Here is a 21,606-nt window from a genome sequence, read left to right as displayed (position 1 = left end):
TGTTCTAGAAAAATATCCTCAAATCAGCTTCTTTCTTGCATTTTAAAACTTGTGTTAGTGGAGTAATCTCCAAAAGTCCATTGGAAATCAGTGTTATTTGGGAAGCGGTATTCCTTCGAGACATTTGACAACTGTGGTACTAAAGAGTGAATGTTCTTCCTCTCTGATGTATAAAAACTGTTTTAGAGTGTACGCTCCATGGGGCAGGAACTTTTTAATCAAAGATACTTGAAGAGAGGCTAGTATCTTTCAAATGTTATTAACAGATAAATAACTATTAACTAATACGCAATGATTTTAAAACAATTTCCTGTTAAGTATAAATTAATTACTAAAATAATTATTTCTACCAAAAAAATACCAAAAGTATCTTCAGAAATACAAACCAATACACATGGTCTGCATGGTTTTTGCTTAATGGTAAAGTACAATCCCTTGATAAATGAGATAAACAGAAGCTGATGTGAAAAATGAATACAATTTACCCTAAGGCTGTGCTCCTGACTTTCTAACAAATCAAATATACCTTTTCCTGTAAGTATCTCTGAGTTGAAAATATATTTCCTATTTTGCATTTAGAGCTCTTCTAAATTATATACAGACATCTAGCAAAAGTATTAATTCAAAATAGGTCTTTTTTACTCACATGACTAGAAAACAACTTCAAAATAAACTCCTAGAATTTTTCTCAACCTGCATCATTGACCCATAATATTTTTATTTCAATATAATTACTTTAAAATAAAAAGAGAAATCATGTACTAAGCTATTTCTAGTGGTGTGGTAGATACTGAAAACAGAGTGGCACCACAGAAGCTTTTCATTTATCATGTTTTCTTTTGCTTATTGTTGTTGAATGCTGGCTTTTTCTGAGGATGCATAAATTTCATGTGGTGATGCCTTATAGCTCATAAAAAATTTGTATATATGTGTGTTAAAACATTCTGTTTGTTATTTCACAGCATTGATTTCCATTAGCAATCATAGAAACATTTCAACTCAGTTAAAGGTACTGGTATTTCATTTGTAAATCATAGCTTGGATTGTGTGGACAGAAGCCTCATATCAGAAATGTGCTCAACTCCATTAGCAAGGCACATGGGTTGTGAATATCTTTATGCAACAAGAGTGAGTGCACAGACCTTTATTGTGCTGAAATAAAAATTAATATAGCAACAAGCAAATGTATTTTATGTAATTTTTTTCTGTGCAGGAATATTTACATGTTTGTGGAAAAACAGCGCAGAGGATAAGCGGGAATGAATTAATAGACTGCTCTAATAACAAAAAGACACATCCTGTTCTCATATGCATAATAATGGCAGCATTAGTATCTGTTTTGTCCTTAGAAATAGGCAACAGATATGGCTGGTCCCAAGGAAATGATATGACCCATTAACCTCATGGACAGCAGATAGCAAGATTTAACGGAAAGTAAGGGCAGTGCATAATAATGTGTCAGGCCCATGCCTTAACACAGCAAGCAGAGTCACAAGGTGGGAGTACTCTCACAGAAGTCAGTAGCAGAAATGTTTATTGATTCTATAAGAGTCAGAGGTAATATGATCCTAGACGATTTAGGTAAGCTCATGCATAATGATCACGTTGGAAATAGCTCAATTTTTTTTTCCCTAAGCAAAAATTAACACGTTACCATGGTACCCGAAAGGAATCCCGTAGTTCTACTTCAGGCAAATTCCCATTGTTCTGAGTAAGGGATGAGCAAGGACCGTAACAAGTAGCCCCGCAGTTTGCTGAACTAATCATCTGCCTGTGTAAATCTCCATAATATCGATGTTTCAGTGGCACTGTTGCTTTTTCTGATAAAAATCTATGTCTTAATCTTAGCAGCAGAATATATTTAATAAGAAAATCCCAATACCCGCTCTGAAAAATGTCTGATCTTGTTCAGATAGCCCTCATTTTACAAATGTTATTTCAACAAAACCCTCTCGTATTAAATGTAGTACTTTTACAATTGATCTAAAGGAAATAGTCATACTAGTCCATATAGGTGAAATTCAGACAAGACTCTCCCTTTAGCTGTCTTATTTGTTATTTTACTGCAGTGTATTCATTCATATGCCTTGATGTCATTTCTTGCTAGGAAAGAAATCTTCATAGATTTTGTAACGACCAGACACATTAGTGTTGCAATCTATATGATTACACTATGCACTTATTGAATTGTAATACTCTGACAGCTCTTAGGACCACCTCTACTGTATCTCATTTCTTTCTTTCTGTCCAGGAAGGAAACATAAAAATTATATTCAGCAACTTTCATAGTATTCACATGAAACTTTTATGCTTGTCTTTCCAGGTCCTGAAGGGGTTTCCAGAATGCTTACAAGCTGACATTTGTCTGCATCTCAACCAAAATTTGCTTCAGAATTGCAAAGCGTTCCGAGGGGCCAGTAAAGGCTGTCTTCGAGCTTTGGCTATGAAATTTAAGACAACACACGCACCTCCTGGAGATACTTTAGTGCACTGTGGAGATGTTCTCACTGCTCTTTACTTTGTGTCAAGAGGCTCCATTGAAATCCTTAAGAGTGACATTGTTGTAGCCATTCTTGGTAAGTAAATTACTGCAAGGTATGTTAAAAGAGGCAGGGTACTGAAAAGAAATATCCATTGTTCTTCCTGGGGAAGGAAATTTTTAAAAGTTTTACTCACTGTTATTTAAAATCAAGCAGAGAAATAATTTGTTTAAAGAGCAAAGTCTACAGTGTATGAAGGTACTGAGACACATAGACCCGCTACATACCAACTGGAGAAAAACATGTATCTACTTGAGGTATTCAAAATGTCTTCTAGAGATTTTCAGAAGTGTCTTCTGCCCACTGAAGGAGAAAGAATGGAAGAGAATAACAGGTTAATCTGATCTATATTGATACTTAAGTGTAATAGCACCGGGGTTCTCCTTGCATTTCTTATTAACACATTCTTGTTTGTATAGCATGGTGAGTTACTTGTTTTCTTTCCCATTGAAGATTGCTCAGAGCAATGTTCAATCTAGCTAGGAGCTCACCTGCAGCTGGTGATAGCTGTTATGTGGAATTAGTAGGACTTCATTAGCTACAGCAATTTTTAAAGTAAAAATAACTAAAACCCTGCCAAAACAAGACTACTGATTTGTTGCTCCAATTTAATATCAGATAATAAGAACACGAAGAATAACTGAGTGGATGAGTAAGTATTTTGCTATATAGAAATCTCCACAAGCTGTAACATCATTCATATGTTCTTCTTTCAGTTTATCATCCACTGTAGGAATTTTCAGCCAGAAAAGCAAAATGTGGACTGCTAGCAGTATGTTGCTATTAATCCACTTGTAACTGATTATTCTGCTAGCACTTTGCAGGGTGGATACGTGAGCAGAAGTACAAGGGTGTACCTACAGCAATCCTTCCCTAGGTTTAGATGGTGTTATCAAGATAATTTGTCATTTCATGCTGTTAGACCTCATCAGCTGGGCCAGCTTTAGGCACAATCGAAGTAGGGAGCATGCAAGTATAGCACCGTGAGCTTTATACTTGTCTTTGTGAGTGTCTTCCCCTGATTATGAAGAGCAGGGATCACTGGGGATTTCATCTCTCACAGCAAAAATTCATAAATTCTATGGCACTCACAATCAAGAAAAACTGACAAGTTTATGAACTCATTAATTTCTTCTTGGACCGAAGATGCAAACTGGTCAAGTTTTGCACATGAAGCACATCAGATCCCTGTGCTCTTGTACGGCAGGGTAATGACATCATATCTCTTCCAGCCTACAGCTGGGGACGCAGGCTGGAGTCCTGCTCTGCCAGAGAATGATGATCTGGACAGAGAGACAGCTGTGTACAACTGCAGCCAAAAGGAGCTTTTCCATGGGCCCACATCTGTTGCATAATCCATGAGGCAGGAGGCTGCCTGATAGCAGGGTCTATAGAGTCTGCAGTACCATGAAGAATGTCCTGAAAAAGAACGAAAAATTATACAAATTAGTATTACTCTGCAATAAAATCACCCAGAAACCTAAAAAAGGTTATCAATACTTAGACAAATATTTCTGTTAATTCCACTTTCTGAAAAAAATACACACAGAAATGGACATAAAAAGCACAGAATGCTTTGTCCTCTGGGGTTCATTCCAACAGATGTAGCAAGTTCCAGCTTTGTTGACAAGATGTAAAAATATTGCAACCATGCTGATTGCTAGTATGGAAGAGAAGGTATTCCATGCCTTCAATAGGAACCTCTGCATTCATACACAGTAAAGCTGCAAGGACTATTATAATATACTGTCTTTTCTCTGTTATATGAATGATTCTTGTCACATTTCATACATTTAACTGTCTGTTCTGTCAAATTAATTTGTTTGATGAAAGTAAAGCAATGGGTTTTGATCTGAAGACTAAAGGAGAGGGAAAAGTGATCATTTTTCTTGGCACTTTATTTCTGTTAGTTAATTATTTTTATTGTTAAATATATATGCCTTTTTTCCAATATGAAACTATCTTGCTTCGATGTCTTCCCATTGGTTCTTGCTATGCATTCCTTATTGTATTCTAGAGGCATTTAGTAACAAGTAATTTTTCCTCTCTGTAAGGATATATGCAATATAATCAGGTTACCTCTTAATCTTCTAGTTGATAAACTAAACAGACTGTGATTTTTAAGAGCCTCACTGTAAATCAGGCCTTAAATTATTTTTTGCATACTGCTTGCTCACCCAGTTTTCAGCTTCCTTTTTAGAAAATGGAGAAACCAGAACTACTTACAGTAACTTTTTAGCAAAACAAAAGCCAGAAATGTTTAACAGAGATGCGAAATCACCCCTGTATTCTTTTTTATCCATCTACTGTTTCTTAGTTGCTATGATCACTATCCTTTTTGACAAATGTTTTCCCAGTTCTCCCCCAAAACCCATTGTGCAGGTAGACCCTCCAACCCTTAGTTTAGAGCATATTTTGCACTGGTTTGTGGCTGCAGCTGCTCTGCATTTACAGAGGCTTGATGCAGATTTGAGGAAAACGAGCAATTAAATAGAGATTATGATTTCAGCAAACAGGTATTGCAAATATGTCAACATTGATCTAGAGAATTGTAACAGTATCAAAATAGAAGCAGCTATGTTTAAAGACCTTCTTCAAAACAACTTCTGTGGTATTGAAGTGCTCCATTCCTTCTTAAAAATATCAAAACTATCTCATTTTCTCTGAAAATATATCTCAAGTATCATCTGTTTCTTCACGTAATTCTTTAAAAAATGAGATTCCAGGCCAGGCAGATGCTGGACTCCACTGAACAACATCTTTGTCCTCACAGGAACATGGTCTCAATCAGCAAATAATGTTTGTATGATAAAGGACAGAAAAACCTGCTCTAGTCTGATTTGTGGAACTGAAGAAAAACTGTGATGAAACTAAATTTTGCCTTCACTTACTCAAGTTATATGTCTATGCAATTTCATTGATTTCAATAATTCTATTTTTAATATTTTAAAATAATATTTTTGATTTACAAAAACATTTGTGCAACAATAATCTGATTGTATCATTTAATGTAAAATCAAGTATTCTACACCATTATCATAAGGAAATACATCATTCAATTTAATGGCTGCTTTGTGTTTAAAATAATCATCACCACATCATTTTCTTTCTGCAGGGAAAAATGATATTTTTGGAGAGATGGTACATCTTTATGCAAAACCAGGAAAGTCAAATGCAGATGTGAGAGCTTTAACTTACTGTGACTTGCATAAGATCCAGCGAGAAGACCTACTGGAAGTTTTGGACATGTACCCTGAATTTTCTGATCTCTTCCTCACCAATCTAGAACTGACTTTTAATCTGAGAGATGAAACTGCAAAGGTACAAACATTATTTTTTTCTTAAATTTGGGCTTAAACTGTCCCACACTAAAAAACTTGAAAATAGTAATTGAAAAACCAGGGATAGTAACATTAAAAGCTAAAAGCTTGAGGTCAAATCCAATTTTTAAAAAATACACTCCCTTGATTGCTCCTACTGAAGTCAGTTAAATTCCTCAGAAGTTAATGAAATGATTCAGATGTTGTTAATCTAACAGGATTTGGTTCTATATTTAAAGAGTATTAAAGTTTCAGCCAGGGGGATTTTAGATGTTTTGTTAAAGTCATGGAAAATACAAGGTTTTTTAAGTGACTGTAGCCTGGGTCACCGCAAGGGGAATATTTGACACTAAATATAATTGTACAGCCATAAAATAAAGATAAATCAGATTATCTGGATTCATTCTGTGTCTAACAATAGAAAGTATTTAATTGCCTTTCAAACATAAATTGTTAATTCTCTTATCTTGGCGTGCACCCTACCTCCTAGGAGACTAAAGCATCCAAGGGACTTTCCAAATTTCTCTCAGTCTTCAGATTTGCAGGGATTTCTTGGTCTCTTCTTCCCACAGAAACTCTCCTTTTGCCCAGATGGCATCTTCAATAAAGCAGAAAAATTAGCAGTGTTTTCTTATCTCAGACTGCTGAGGTCAATCTGAATTGGAAAAGAAAGGGGAGGTTTGGCCAGAAGGGGTGAGGTGGAAGTCTATTACCCAGCTTGTGCTAGTGGGACTAAAGCTTTCCCTAGAAAGCTGCAGGGAACACCAGCTCTGGACACAAAATGTGTCAACACTGCTCATAGAATGACTGGTTTACGTTTCATTATTTCTCAGATACTGTCATTTTGTGGTTTCTGACTATACATTTAAAGAAAACAGAGGTTCAGTGAGAAGGAAATAACACAATGTGACCTCAAAGACCTTCTGAGAAACAGGGAGACAAAGAACACTGTTTTGAGCAGTAAATGATAGGGACATCTTTGCTAATCACACGTGGGTCTTCAGTTTAAAAATTAAAACAAATACAGCTTTTGACAAGAAATGTCACTTCTTTTTATGTTGAGCCTTTTTTTAAAAAAAAGATCATTCTGAAAATAGAAGACCAGTTCTATAATTTATTGCAAGTCATCCTTTTGTGTTTATTGAAAAGGTCATTATTATTAATTATATGTGAAATACAATACCATGCATTTATAGTCCTATGATAAATCTAAGTTAAAACTGAAAGTCCACACATTTGAAAAATTCCTTGAGGATAAATTCACATTAGCACTTTTAGTCTGAGCAATTATTTTCTGCAACTACATTGTCATCAGTGTTTTGTCATTATTTGTTCCTTATAACTGAGAAAAATGAAACAAAATTCCATCTTCTGTTTTGCAGTGTAAAATACACAGAGAACATGCTCACTGCTCCTTAGAAATCTTTCAGTTGTTACTTCTTAGTGGCTGTACCAGCCACTAAGAGAAAATTGCTAGACTTCCCAGAGTCAGGGATGGGAGGACAGGCAAACCCATGCCTCTGAGCTTTCAAAATCAGTTTTCTTTTCCAATTCCACTTGCCTTCCACTGTCTATTACAATCCAGAAAATCATTCCCCAAAAGAAGTGATGAACGCATTCTGATCTTCATAACATCACTCACTTCCAGATTTGTTATCTGAATAATAGGTGCTTCTGCCTCAATTTCTGCTCCTGTCCTCCTATTTATGTAAAAGTGCCTTTTTCTTCCTGCAGTTATTCTACCAGTGGGCCACCACTGAAGCACCTTCCCCACCAGGTTTACAATGAAGGGAATAGAGAAAGATGTAAACACTTCCCACTTCTTTCCCTCTGCCCTTCTCCCACATGCAAATCTGCTTACTTGAGTGGTATGGGAACCCTCACTAGCACAGGGAAGGGAAGTAGGCTGAAGCCAATGCCATGGGTATGTACACAAAGAGCATAACTGGTCTTGTATTTGCTTATTTGTACATTTCTCAGTTTTAAATAAGTAGAAAGAGTTACGTGCGTCTCATATTTATTATGGCAAAAAAAGCAGGTCTGTCTTCTATAAGACGGATGGAAAAAGACTGTGTTCTGCTGTGGAAATAAGTATCTCAATTAACTGAATCCAGTGGAGAGGAACAGAGGGTCTAGAAAGATAAAATAGTGAAGGATAAACTGTCTGGTGGTTATATTACCTAGAAAGATAAAATAGTGAAGGATAAACTGTCTGGTGGTTATATTTATATATATATATATATACATTATATATATTTATTGTTGTAAAATGTAGCCTTTGTAATCATTACAATGTAATTAAGTATAAATCTAATTACACAATCAGTTACCTCACTGCTTCTTGCAATCATATGCATTCTCTGTTAGTTTATTAAATTTTTTCTCATTACTTTCTCTATGATTACTTAAGCTGCACCTGTGCAAGTTCAGGAAGCTGATAACACATGAACACATGTCTTTCCATATAAACTTATCATCAGAATACTTTTGTTTCAATATCAGCTGGTGAATATTGTTGGTTTTGTTCAATCTGCATGAATTTTTTAAAGTTAGCATTGAGCAATACCATTAGTTAAGGATGGAGGGGTTGATGCAGACTGACTTGTATAATATTGCCTTTCTTAAAGCTTGAATGGGATTAACAGTCAATCACCTATTGAAAACCTGCTCTCTTTAGATGGGACTAATCTGTCATTATGTTTCATATTTCATTAATCAAGTCTGACCTCGTAATAAGATCACAAACTACTAATGATACGGATGGAGATAACTGCAAACTACGAAGACGGAAATTGTCCTTTCAAAGTGAAATAGAGAAAGGTAATTAACTTCATTTCTTACATTAGGCAGCACTGCTTCATTATTCATTGCTATTTCATTTGGTAGTGCTGGGTACATTAGGGTCCCATGTTGGCTGTTACTTTAGCAGCTTTTGAGAAGAAGCAGTTGAGCAGCAAAAACAGTCTATGCATTGTCCCCTGTATGGTTATATATGACTAGAGGGTATAATTTTCAACCTTCTGTGACTTCACACCTGTCAGTGTAGAGCTGTTCAAACACTAAGGTACCTTATTGCCCTTGAGATTTACATATAGATGCATGTTATCTCTTAAACAATATTTAATTTCTGATACATCATGCTTTAAACCATTTGGAGAAGCTAATTTATTGGATTATTTATTAGCAGCACTGATTTTATTTCATCAACAAAGTGCTTTGCTGAACTTGATGCTAGGTAGTGTTTCTCCCTGGAATTAAAATATTTTGTTTTCAGGGCACTGTAGATTCACCAGAATCAGATTTTTATTCATATGGTAATGTGTAAATGGTTGTCCTGACTAGAGTTCAGGCAACATTTCCTGTATGTACATTCATTCACCTTAGAGGCTTTTGGGAGTAATCCTGATGAAGGAAAAAATCAGTGAAATATTAAACCAGTATTCAGTACCAGGAACTGTAGATGGTAGCTGTAGCCATGAAGACAGATGAACTGATACTTGCAGTATTTTCTTTTTTATACATAGTAAAAGCACAGTTCCCCTTCTAAGGTCCAGTGGTTTGTCTGACAAATTACTGTTTCTTAAATGTCTGTCTTTCATAGCACATAGTTAAACCCCAATCCCAAATGCAGCATAATACTTTAGAGTTGAAGACTGGCAGATAATAAATGGGAATGCTTTAAAACTCCATTGCAGGTATAATGCTCGATGAAGGAAGACTTTAATCCAGAGTGTGGCTACTCAGAATAATGACATTGCTGTTTGATCAAAGAGGCATCTTTAGGGCAGGAAGCCAAGACTGACAACAAATCTGTCAGGAAAATGTCCCCATGAAATATTCAATCTGCTCTTCACAAAGAAACTGTTGACAGAGGCTCTTTGCCTGAATAATCTTCACATTTCTTATGAGAAAACACATGCTGCACCTAGACAAGATGGAAGCGATCTTTAATGTTGTTGCAGAATTACAAATAGACTCCTCAGGTGTCAATGTGGACCAAGACCTTAGGCTTTTATGGTTCTTGCCCAGTTGATTACACTGAACATCCTCTTGGAGACATTTATTTGTGTTACTTTTGAAAGAATATCATTTCCAACAGTTTTGTCTCTGAAAAGAAAAAACTTCCACCACTGGAGAAGAGGCAAGGCTGGCAACAATCTCCTTAGTCGTAGTAATGACTACATAGTCTCTGTTAATGTCTGAGTTGGACAAAGGTGTGATATGTTGGAAGCCCATGTGAGGAGAAGATACGATCTTAAGAGTTCTTTGCCAAGAACTTTTGTCCCACTGTCTTACTGCCCCTCTCTGATCCCTGTTCAGATACTCCATATGTTGCCATAGCTCAGCAGACACCTTGTAGTCAGACGTTCTATATCATTTTTCTTTAATTCATCCTACGTCCTATATGAGGTTGTAGAGAACTAAAGGTTACTACTGACTTGTAAAGTAATATTCTATGGATTTCAACACTTTACGTGTTAAGAGTAAGTGGCATCATAATTTGATCAAGCATAATTAGTTTATAATGTTAAATATTTAGAGATGATTTTGCAGAGTGTCTCAGAAGAACTAGAGCAGAAAAGACCAAATTCGTCAACACACAGCTGGCACATGCGTTTCTGGTCACAGTGTTCATACAGATAAAAAATATAAGTTGTATGATGACCTTTAACAGTCATATTTTGATTTCAGAACTACACTTTGAACAGGACAGAGAAACCTAGCATTCTCACTTTTATATTTAGGTATTATACATCTCAGAGGATTCTTACTGATTTGTGGCTGGGAGTTGAAATGTGGTTGGTCATGAAATGGTCGTCTTGTTGCCATTCTTTACTTTCAGCTGTTGACCTACTAGCATATTATGCAGCTTGAAATTACATTGTTTCCATCTTTAGTGTTATCAACGGTGATTTTCTCCCTTTTGGAGTGCTAAAAATGGGATTGTGTTATCTCAGCCTTTAGTTCATGCTAGCCTGATTTGGACCTTGTTGCCATGGTAACTCTTCCTGCATGAGTTTTATCAGGGGTTAAACAAAATCAACACAGCTCTCTGTTATGCATCTGCAGTTAGTACCACTACTTTTCCAATTCTACACAAGACCTTCTCACTCCACCTATACATATTTCCACCATTTATTACCTGTGTCAACAAAAAGTGATCTTAGCTAGTACACTGGGCTCTGCCTCGTGATTTTAAAGGGTAGAAGGCTCCTTGAGGGACCAGCTTGTTCTCTGGTTCCCAGAAAGGACTGCAATACCAAAAGTTCCCTGCAAAAATTAACACTTGCACTACATAGCAGCTTATTCTTGTTCTCACTCAAAAGAAATTCATTGCAGGTCTTTCCAAATAATGGATGGTATTTCTTGTATAGGTGCAGGTGCAGCCTTAGCCACTTGCCGTAGATGCTTGACCATCAGCCAGGAAAGTCTCTCCAGGACAGCTTAAAATAAGCAGTATTCCTGCCTGGTGGTTCCAAATAAAGGTCTCCACTGGGCTGGCAAGTTAGTCTCCTGCTGAAAACTGAGGCACAATGGGCTGCACCATCAACATTCAGTTGTCTCTTCCAGCAGTGCAGAATACAACCCTTTCTTGCCCATTTCTCCTTTTCCTCTAGTAGTTCTGTTGGAGTTAGCTTATTTCGAGGGAAATGCACAGGAGCAAAAAGTTTCTTTTGCTCTGCTAGTTCTGAGTGCAGATCTGTTATCCCATGCTGATTGGGGCTGAATGGGGCATCACTAGAGTTGCTTAGATCAATATGAAATCCAATCACAGGTGAAAAATGCAAAAGTTAGAAGCAGAACATAAGGAAGCTCTCTGAGATTTTGAAAACTTGAAGCTTTGAAAAAGACTTTCCTGGAGTTCAAGGATTATTACTTTTGCTTGCGCCTTGTTCAACTGATGATGACTCTAAAATCTTAACCTTTTTGGGACTGTTCCAGTGTCCAGTTTATTACCATTGAATGAAATTCTTTGCATTTAACTTTTACTCATGTAACCCTTTGCTAAAGGCTATCAAAACTCTGGACCTGTTCTGGGCACTCACACATAATTTTCTTGAAGCCCTGGAAGCAATCAGGTATAAAATCCTTTCCAAGGAGAAAACTGATTTGGGGCTAAAACTACACTTGTTACATAGCCAAATCATACCCAGCCTTCATTCTTTTGAGAGGGCATATAAAATCTTTCTGTCATATCCAGGTAATTAAAATACTAGCTAAATAAAACAGCATGGAATGTAATGATGACCTCACTGAAGTAAATCTTTATTCTGGATTTTTAGCTGTGATCCTAGTACATCATCTCACAGACACTGGCTAAGAGGATTATAAGAACTCCAATGGAGCTCTATTGATAAATTAGTAACTGGAGATTCAGGTAGCTAGTGATACTTTAATTTTTTCCACCTGGCTCAGAGAAATCATAATAAGGAAGTTTTATATCATTGATGCAATTTTTAAAAGCCACAAAGGAAGGTTCTTATGAGATCTTGTTACACAATTATTATTTGCACTTGCCCATCTTGACACAGACTGTAACAATCACGCGAGGTATAAAATGCATTTTGCAGTGTTTCATTTTTAGCATATTGTAAACTTGTATAGTACTTCATTTTAATCTGAAGGATTATGCTTCTTGACCAGACTTTTCCAAAAGTACCTACTGATCTATTCTCAAAGTAAGCACAGAAGCCAGAGTTGTAATAAACTATAATGAAAGCTGAATTCCTTGTAAAAGAGAAGAGAATTCTAAACATCATAGGAGGACTGCTTTGGCCTTTGCCCTGAATCCCTTCTTAGGTGCATGTTCATAATTCTTGGTTTCTGATTTTTTATGTATAGTATAATTTCTCGAAGTATAAACCAAGAACTGTCCTTCCATTATTCTCTGATTAGCCCTAAAGTTGATTCAAAGCCAGACAGGCAAAAAAAATACAGAGATAATGCTGTCACTCTATCTACGTTATCTCAGTGTACTAAAAATGGCACAAAAGAATAAATTAAGAATTCCACACTCACTTTAGCTTTTAAATACTTGCTTCTTTAAATATGACTCAAATTAACTTATTCAAAACTATCTCCTTTTTTAGCCTATTTAAAAAAAAAAAGGAATATGGATCCTTATGGAAAAGTTACCCGGTCTTTAGGCCAGGATGGTGGGGGAGGTTTCAGTATCTTCTGGTGTTCCTTATTTCCAGAATCATCCAAACCTTCATAGCTCAGAGAGGAAACACAGTAGAAGACACATTAATTCACCAAACACTCCCGAGCAGCACTGAGATTGAACAGCTCTCTCAAGTACAGTTCATTTCCTCCACCATCACTACTCAACCTACTGAAACCTTTCAGCAAACCTGCCTGCACTAGTTATAACAATGGAATTTCACTAGTTTGTATCTTTAAGTTCCCCAGTGAAGACTTAGGAGTTCCCAAATTATTAATTAGATTGGAAGTAAAGGAATCTTCTATCATTAAAGAGTCCCAGAAAAATAAGAACATTGAACCTTTTTACTACTGAGAGGAGAAAATGTTTTAACTTTCCCAAAATACCAGCAGTAATCTACTTTTCCTAGAATTAGGGATCTTCCTGCATCAGTTTCTAGATCCTTTTTCCTTGCTTTTAGGCAATAGCAACAGTTAGCTACTGAATGACCAGATGCTAGGTTGCTTCTTTTCGTTTTCATGTTCACAAGCAATCAGCTTCCTCCTTTTTGACATTCTTCTGTTACCTACTCTATCAGAAGGCATTCAGTTATATTTAGCAATGTACTCCATACCCAGTCACATTCAATTAAGTATGAAGCAAACAGTAAGGAAAGAAAAAATAGGAACATTTTCATTAGCAGTTTAATAATCTGAAAGTCCCTGATTGACATTTTATAGAGTTGTTTAGCCTGAATACAACTTAAGCAGACTTGTCTGGAATTGCCCTTCATGATAGATCGGTCCTCCACAGTGCCAGTAATTTTTTTTCTATTACATAAATATAATGTATTGATTATATTGTTCTTATACCACTAAAAGTTGTGATTGCAGGAATTAGTATTACCATTTTCCCAGACTGATTAGATGCTGCTTCCCATCTATGTTACAGGAAACGTAGGCATAGTTTGAACATCAATGTTCAAATTATTCATCAACAGCTTTTGATTTTTGGACATCTTAAGGATTTTGCACTTTTTAACTCTGTGGTATAGTATTTAACATACTATCTGAAATGCTTGGTCCCTGGCTTCACTCCAAATATTTGCCTCCCATGGTGCATGGGTGGGCACAGAAGGCATTTTTTTGCTCTTTGACAAGGTAATTGATATTTTATAATTAAAGAACAGATAACAAATAGTCATGTTAACTAGCAAATATTTTGTTCATACATAGGAAATACAGATTGATCACTATAGGAATATTTGTGAAGATGACATAAAAAAGAACTAGTCACAGTTGAAACAAAATACTTGCTGGGAATCTAAGGGCCTGCAGACCTTTTCAGCAATCAACGCTCCCTCTTTCCAAGTCACAGTGTGCATTTCTCCTCTCAAAGCGACTTACTTGGTGTAGCATAAAATAATATGGTAGGTTTTTTCAAAGAAAAGGGAAGATGGCATGTCTGCTGAACAGATTTATAGTTATGCAGATCATGTTAATTATAGAGATTATCTATTTTATGGTTTGGGATATAAATTGCTTTCTGTGGGGGTGAGGAAGTCATTCACCTCATTTCCTGCACAAAATTGAATTTGTCTAGGCATATTATGGGACTTTTTACTGGACTGATGAAAAAAGGAGTAAAAATTTGCCATCTTCTGAAACACTAGGTGACATAGCTAGCCTGATTAAGTATGACAAATTCCCATTAATGAAATTACAGTAATATTAAACAATGCTGCTGCACAGGTAATACATTACTGACACTTTCACCGGTATTGTTTGCAGCAGACTAATACTGTCCAAATCATGCAAAACTTCAATCCTACAGGCTGACCATGGCACATAAAAGAAACTTGTTTGATCTCTGGTAACTACCCCACCAAGCTGGATTTTATGCCATTATTTCTGCAAGTCTGTCTCATAGCTATATTTCATTGCCTCATGACAAGCCCAGTTCTTCCCTTCCTTTGCCAGTGCAAGTTCAAAAAGAAGGACACAAACCTTCTGATAACTACAATGAAGATTTTGTAATTTCTAGACAGCAAATGTCAGAGAACATTACCTGTAAACTTGGCGGGCACCCAAAACACACAACAGGCTAAATTGAGTCCCATAAAGAGTGTAAATTATGTTTCTGTATGTTTGGTAAAGCAGAAAGTTACAAAACAATAATTTTCAGCAAAACAGTTTCTCTCACTCAGAATCAGAGAGTGAAACTTGTCTTGCTGGAAGATAAAGCACTGGTGGGGGGGAGGGGTTAATGATTAGATTTATTTTAGCAACAGAAGAGAACAGAGAAGAGAATCCTTTTGAAACCTTGAATCTGTTTGACAAAAAGAGAACTTACCCATCCATACACAGAAAAAAGACTCATTCCAAACCAATGACTGGATTTCTTTACAAAAGGAAGAATATACTGGAGAAATTCAGACTCAGAATAACACACTACCTAGATATTATTTATAACATATTTCCGATGAGCTACAGAGGCACTACTAAGCTGAGGTACAGAGCTTGAACCATCCACAAGTCCTGAAGAGACCAGTAAAAAATGCAACTTCCGTTTTAATTCCTATGTTATGTGCAAAACATGACAGGATTTTTACCAACAAAAGAATCTTTAGCATTAGAGTTTTTTAAAAGGAATACAATTTTTGACTCTCTGAATGTAGCCAGATGGCTAGCAGATAAAGCAACAGCAGTAAAGCCAAAGATGCTGATGAACAAGTATTCCCTTATTTCAATAGGCAGGATCCTACATTCAATGGATCTCCACTTCCCGTCTGCCAGAGAGTTCATTATACCTGGACAACATTTGGAAAAGAATACATTGTTGTTCTGATACTGATGGAGACTAAATGCAGGGGTATCGATTGAATTAGCCTGTTTTTACGGCAGAGTAATTGTTAGCAGAGCCTGGCTTCTTGTTTCTAGATATTTTAGTATTTTACAAATATCACCAATAAGACAGTCTGCTATACTTCAGCTGCTATACAATTTTTTTCATTAGAGTCTCAATGACCTCCTCTTAAAATTAGTCTACAGATTGATTTGTATTCCACAGGGTGCTCATTACAGCAACTGTTAGTGCACAAAATCCCATGAACATAAAAAATTAGCCTAAAAGAATGGCAATTTCAAGCTTTCATTACAAGGTCTTTTTCACAGGTTGAAGTCAGCCAAGCAGTAAGGCTGACAACTTACTGTAGCATGACTCTATGTATTTCACTATACAGACCTACAAGAAAAGCCACAGGAGACATCTACATTGGAATTTTATTGTGAAGCTTTCAGTTTTGTACTGTTTTGGAGGTGGGATTGTAGACAATGTGGTACTTGACTCTCCAGTCCAAGCATCCCCCAAGAGCTTTATATTGCCAGTCTCCATTTGCATTTCTGTTGATGCCTTTGCAGTATCAGTGTCACCGGTACCACTTATAGCTAGTCATCCTCCTTAGCAGAAGTCAAATAAAGTCACTTCAGTTCAGGGATCTGTTAATTGCCCTTGGAGATTCTAGAGGGTACAGTTCAGGATGCCTGCCTTAGTATTGATTTTATTTTGTTCACCATTACCTGTCCTCACTGTTCACAGATGTCTGGAGTCCTGCAGAGAGCTCTGTAGATATTGCATTCTCTTTATGTGCAGATAAAGAGGATTAGATGAGGCCATGGTTTCATTTCCTTATAGTGACCAGAAAAAAGGGGAGAAACCCAGGGAATATACTAAGTGTTGTATTAACCACTGCTGTAGGCTGTAAAGACTACAGACATTCCAGAATTATGTTGATTAGTAATTAGCACAAAGCAGATGGGAAATCATGCTGTCTCCCCAGGAAGTTAATGCAAACTAGTTACAGTATTTATATGTTGTTGAGACTACCCTGCTAAAATGTGTTTTAAATAAATAGCAGAACTGGAATTATCTTGACATTTCAGTTAAAAATAAGTAAGACCAAATATTGAATCAGAAAATAGCTTGAAGTTTATGCTGAGAAGAGACCAGGAGTTCTCTATATTCATAAATGATCATTTGGGTTTAAATCATATTTAATTTTTACAATGTGCTTTTAAAGGCATCTGCTTTAAATCTAGTTTTATTTGCCACCTCTTAAGAGAACTGCATCTGCTGTTCCTCACAACAGACTTTGAGTGTGATTAATGGAAGTTTCATTCTCAACTTGATTGATAATTCTGCTGCCATATATATCACAGCATGTTGTGCACTTTTCTTAACAAAAGATTGGATGTTCAGAGAATTGCAATTAATTCTAAAGGCTACTGGATTTGGGCTACTACGTAAAGATGTTTTGAGATAATCCCATTGAAACAAGGAAATCCCTTCTTTTTGTACCAATAAGCTTTCTTTCTACCATATCAATCCTAACCACAGGTTTGGCAGGAATGAGCACGGAGAAATATGCTCTCTATTTAGGTGGGCCCAGACTTTCTGAGGTTGAGTATTGATTAATACATTTGCCTTTTCTGGGAGAAGAATGATTAGCAAGGATGTTCTTATGTGAACATAACTTAAATGGTTAGTTCTGATACTGAGTCTGACATCCATGACTGTTGCAGAACCACAGAATGGTAGGGGTTGGAAGACACCCCTGGAGATCATCTAGTCCAACTCCTGCCAGAGCAGGATCACCTAGCGCAGGTTGCACAGGACAGCATCCAGGTGGGTTTTGAATATCTCTAGAAAAGGAGACTCCACAACCTCTCTGAACAGCCCGTTCCAGTGCGCTGCCACCCTCATAGTAAAAAAGTTCCTCCTCATGTTTAGGTGGAAATTCCTATATTCAAGTTTATGCTCATTGCCTCTTGTCCTGTCACTGGGCAGCACTGAAAAAAGACTGACCCCCCCACTTCTCCTGACACCCACCACTCAAGGATTTATAAGTATTGACAAGTTCCTCCCTTCTTCTCTTCTCTGGGATAAGAAGACCCAAGTGCCTTAGCCTCTCTTCATAAGAGAGATGTTCTAGTCCCCTAATCATTGCCATAGCCCTTTTTTGTACCCTCTCCAGTAGCTCCCTGTCCTTCTTGAACCAGGGAGCCCTGTCAAGACTGTGAGAAATGCCAAGGAATGTGAGAAATTGGAAGAGGGAATGAAATAAGAAGGGTTTTGGTTTCTTTTTTTTTGAACTTTGCAATATAAGGCTTTATCAAATCTCTTCCTCACCAGGGAAAAGAGTGAGCAAACAGGAAGGCTGTGTTGGATAAAACATTTACTGTTTTGATATAAGCAACTTTTTGCATGAGTTACGGTTTAGGGACTACAAATCCTTGCTTCATACAGACAAATGTCTTCTAAGACTTCAAAAGAAATATAAATCTTCTCTGATATGGGAATCAAAAAAGGCTTTGAAGGAATTTATTCTAATAGACAGTGAACTTCCTAACTGATATAATAATCATCCCCATCCTCAGACTAGAATAAACTAGAATACAATTTCATGAACTGCGTTATCATTGTACACAACTACTTCTATTTAACAGATTATTTCAAAGAGAACGATCAGAGTGATCCTGAACCCTCAGGAGACACTACCAGATACTATCAATCTATTAAGAAACACTTTGAGGAGAAAAAAAGTGGGTCATCATCTTTTGTGTCCTCCATTGAAGATGAGCAGAAGCCCCTGTTCTCTGGGATAGCTGATTACCCATCCGTAACAGAGAAAACCACAGAGGTGGACTTTGAAGAAATGGTTGATGCCACAGAAGAAATTCTTACTGACAAAAGAATCAATTCTTCCAAAGGTAATCTAGCTGATACTCTACAAAGTTTGAATAGACCTTTTTTTAGTTGAATTACCAAAAAACATTTTCTGAATGGTTCTATTGATTCTTTGCACAATATTTACTTTTGTGTTTCTTAAAAGGTTAACAAGAAAAAAATATTTTAAATAAAACTCAGTATTTTTCAAAAGGATTAATTAGTGCAGTTTAATACACTGATGGTGTGACTGGATAACAGAACTGCCAAAAGACTGTTCCAGACTTTGTTACTAAAATATCTTGTAACTGAACTGCCTTGGGAAAGTTACTTAAACTCTTTAAAACTGTCTACTGGTACTGGACTTCACTGAGTGTGCACGGATGAACACTGCACTCAGAGCAGTAAGGACTCCCTCCTCCCTCAAAGGGTAGTAGGTATGCCAGGGTTGGGTGACAATAAAAAATCCTAGATCATGAGAGGTGGATAAGTCTAGTGATGGTTCCACATGCACCAAAAAAAAAAAAAAAAAGGTTTCAGGTAATTCATTACAATCTCTGTATTAACAAGGCACAACTAAGACTAATTGGAAAAAAAAATCATAATAGCTTGAAAGAATGCTCTCATTTTGTTGCACATGTTGGTTAAAAGAAGTGACATTACATCACACTGACCAAATCCTGACTTCCATAAGTAAAACACAAGAACAAAGATTTGGCCTTCTGTATATGACAAATGATCAAAAGCTATTAAGCAATCTCAGTTAATTTTACATAGAGTTAAATTGCATAATTAAAATTACATCCAATATACTAAAATATTAATTTTCTCAGTGATGTGAAGGGAAATTAATGAAAAGCCATGGATTAATATACAATTTAAATATCGCTGAAAGTTCATTCGTACTTGTTTCACTCTGAAGGGAATTACATATCTACCCTTTAATGCTGTTTTCCCCAGTACTTTGCTTCCATTGAGGCAATTTAACCATTTAATCATCATTCAATAAACTTTAGGTTTTAGGCTATAATTTTTAAAAATCCTAATGATTAATTTGGCCAAACAATGTCTTTTTTTTATATTTCAAAGGTATGAATATGTGAAGTTTGGTCTCCTCAGGCTAGGGCTCTATAAATCTGCACCACATAAACTTGTTGCATACATACTGCAATTTGAAAGCTTACCTTTCCCCTACCAGTAGCCAGAAATGTGTCCTTGCAGCTATAGCAACATTTTCCAAGGCAACGTATCACAGATTTTATTTGCGCTAAATTTAGCATGTCTAAAGGTTACATATTTTGATTAAGACCACATTCTTTTTTACACTTTGTAATCTAGCACTTCTGGTAATGTGCCTGAAAGCTCATTACCTTTTTTGCAACTTTCATGAAAACTTCAAGGTCAAAAATACAGGAGCAGCTTTAATTGATACATGCTTTAAACTAAATTCTTATCCCTGCTATTAATTATAGATTGGTTTTGACTTTACCATAAGAGGAGCTATAAACATAATGAAATTTTGAAATAAACTCTGCTTGTATGTATGAATGTTTATAATCCACATATAATTCTTGAATACAAGTGCACTTGGATAAAGCTACCACAGTTCATTACCACTGTGACTGATACATATTTAATTATCTTTGGTTTTGTTTTAAGCTTTGGTCATTACTGTTGATGAATGGAAAGACTATTAATATCGTGTTGGATAATGTGGGCAGAAACTGCATAAACTTCTCTCTCATAATCCTGAAATACAACTCGTAACATTAAAACATACGGCTCTCTTGAGGAGACCTGATAATTTTCCCATTGCTGGTAATCTGTATATTGCAGAAAAATGTTTTCTGTTTTCACTTGGTCATTATTTGGGCTATAAGAGTAATTCTTGAATTGTTCAAGGGAACCAAGTTATACATATATTGATTTAGTTATCAGTCTAGGATTCTTCAAGCCCTGGAAGGACACAGTTAGTTATAAAGCTGTAACTGCTGTTGGGCTTTTCAGGGGATACTTGTGCATGTGGAAGTATCTGAAAAGATGCCTAGAGCAGTACAACACCATATCTTACAGTGTATTAACAGGATATTAAAAAGCAGTGAAATGTATAACTGATATTTTTAGTTTCTACTCCTGAAATTCACTGCTTTAAAAAAAATAGTAATCCAGTAATCCACTGGATTTACGACATCCATTTGCACCCACACCCACAGTTTTCTTACCCCAGGGTCAGCCATAGCCTGCTTCCTTTACTTTCCTGAGAGCTTTCCAGCTTCCTTGGACACTGCAAACTGTGCCACACACACCTGCTAAAACCAAATTGCGTGCTTCTTTGACACTTTCTTCCTCTTTCCTTCTGTTGGCTTAAGTGGCTGAGAAGCTGAACAGTTTTCTGTGTAGCAAACAAGAAATTTCTTTCTCCTTCCTTCTGCCTAGTGCATAAAATCAGTTATAGGTCATGTAACATGAAGTTCTGCAGCTCCAGGAAACCTGCTAGTACCTGCTTAGGAAAGATCAGACAATGCAGAAAACACCTTTCTCTGATAAAAAAGAGAAGCAAGTGTCCTCCTCCACTCGGAGTCACACAGTGAGAGCTCCCCTTCCTGGCTAAATCCACTTCAAATATTAAATTTGAGTGGGATCTGTTTTTATTTTACCTAGAGTAACACTGCTCAAAGATGTGTTTGAAAAGGGTTAGTTAATAGCATTTGGACAAACCTCTCACACGTCATCTACGCTGTGGTTTTTCTCTCTTTTCTTTGAAAACTGGCTCTGGCTGCTATGGTTGCTTAGAAGAATTTCACAAGTGTGAAACGAATGTAACCTGTGCTGAGTTATCAGCATGCAGTGCCAAGAGAGGTGTTAGGAGAAGCTCTGA

General features: G+C 36.5%; 1 protein-coding gene across 1 annotated transcript in view; it reads left to right on the top strand.

The window, feature by feature from the left end:
- Positions 1-21,606, top strand: part of KCNH7 (potassium voltage-gated channel subfamily H member 7) — a gene marked incomplete at its 3' end in the record, with an annotated part of 221,040 nt that overhangs the window by 193,200 nt on the left and 6,234 nt on the right. The window contains exons 10-13 of the mRNA XM_084264659.1: positions 2,324-2,576; positions 5,656-5,861; positions 8,581-8,680; positions 18,521-18,772. Of these exons, the coding sequence (XP_084120785.1) occupies positions 2,324-2,576; positions 5,656-5,861; positions 8,581-8,680; positions 18,521-18,772 (811 nt within the window). The remainder of the gene's footprint in view (positions 1-2,323; positions 2,577-5,655; positions 5,862-8,580; positions 8,681-18,520; positions 18,773-21,606) is intronic.

Source organism: Gallinula chloropus (genome assembly GCF_964237585.1).
Source record: "Gallinula chloropus genome assembly, chromosome: 5".
In the NCBI taxonomy this organism is placed as follows: Eukaryota; Metazoa; Chordata; class Aves; order Gruiformes; family Rallidae; genus Gallinula; species Gallinula chloropus.
The sequence above is the reverse complement of the archived record's forward strand: the minus strand, read 5'-3'. Positions and strand labels throughout refer to the sequence as shown.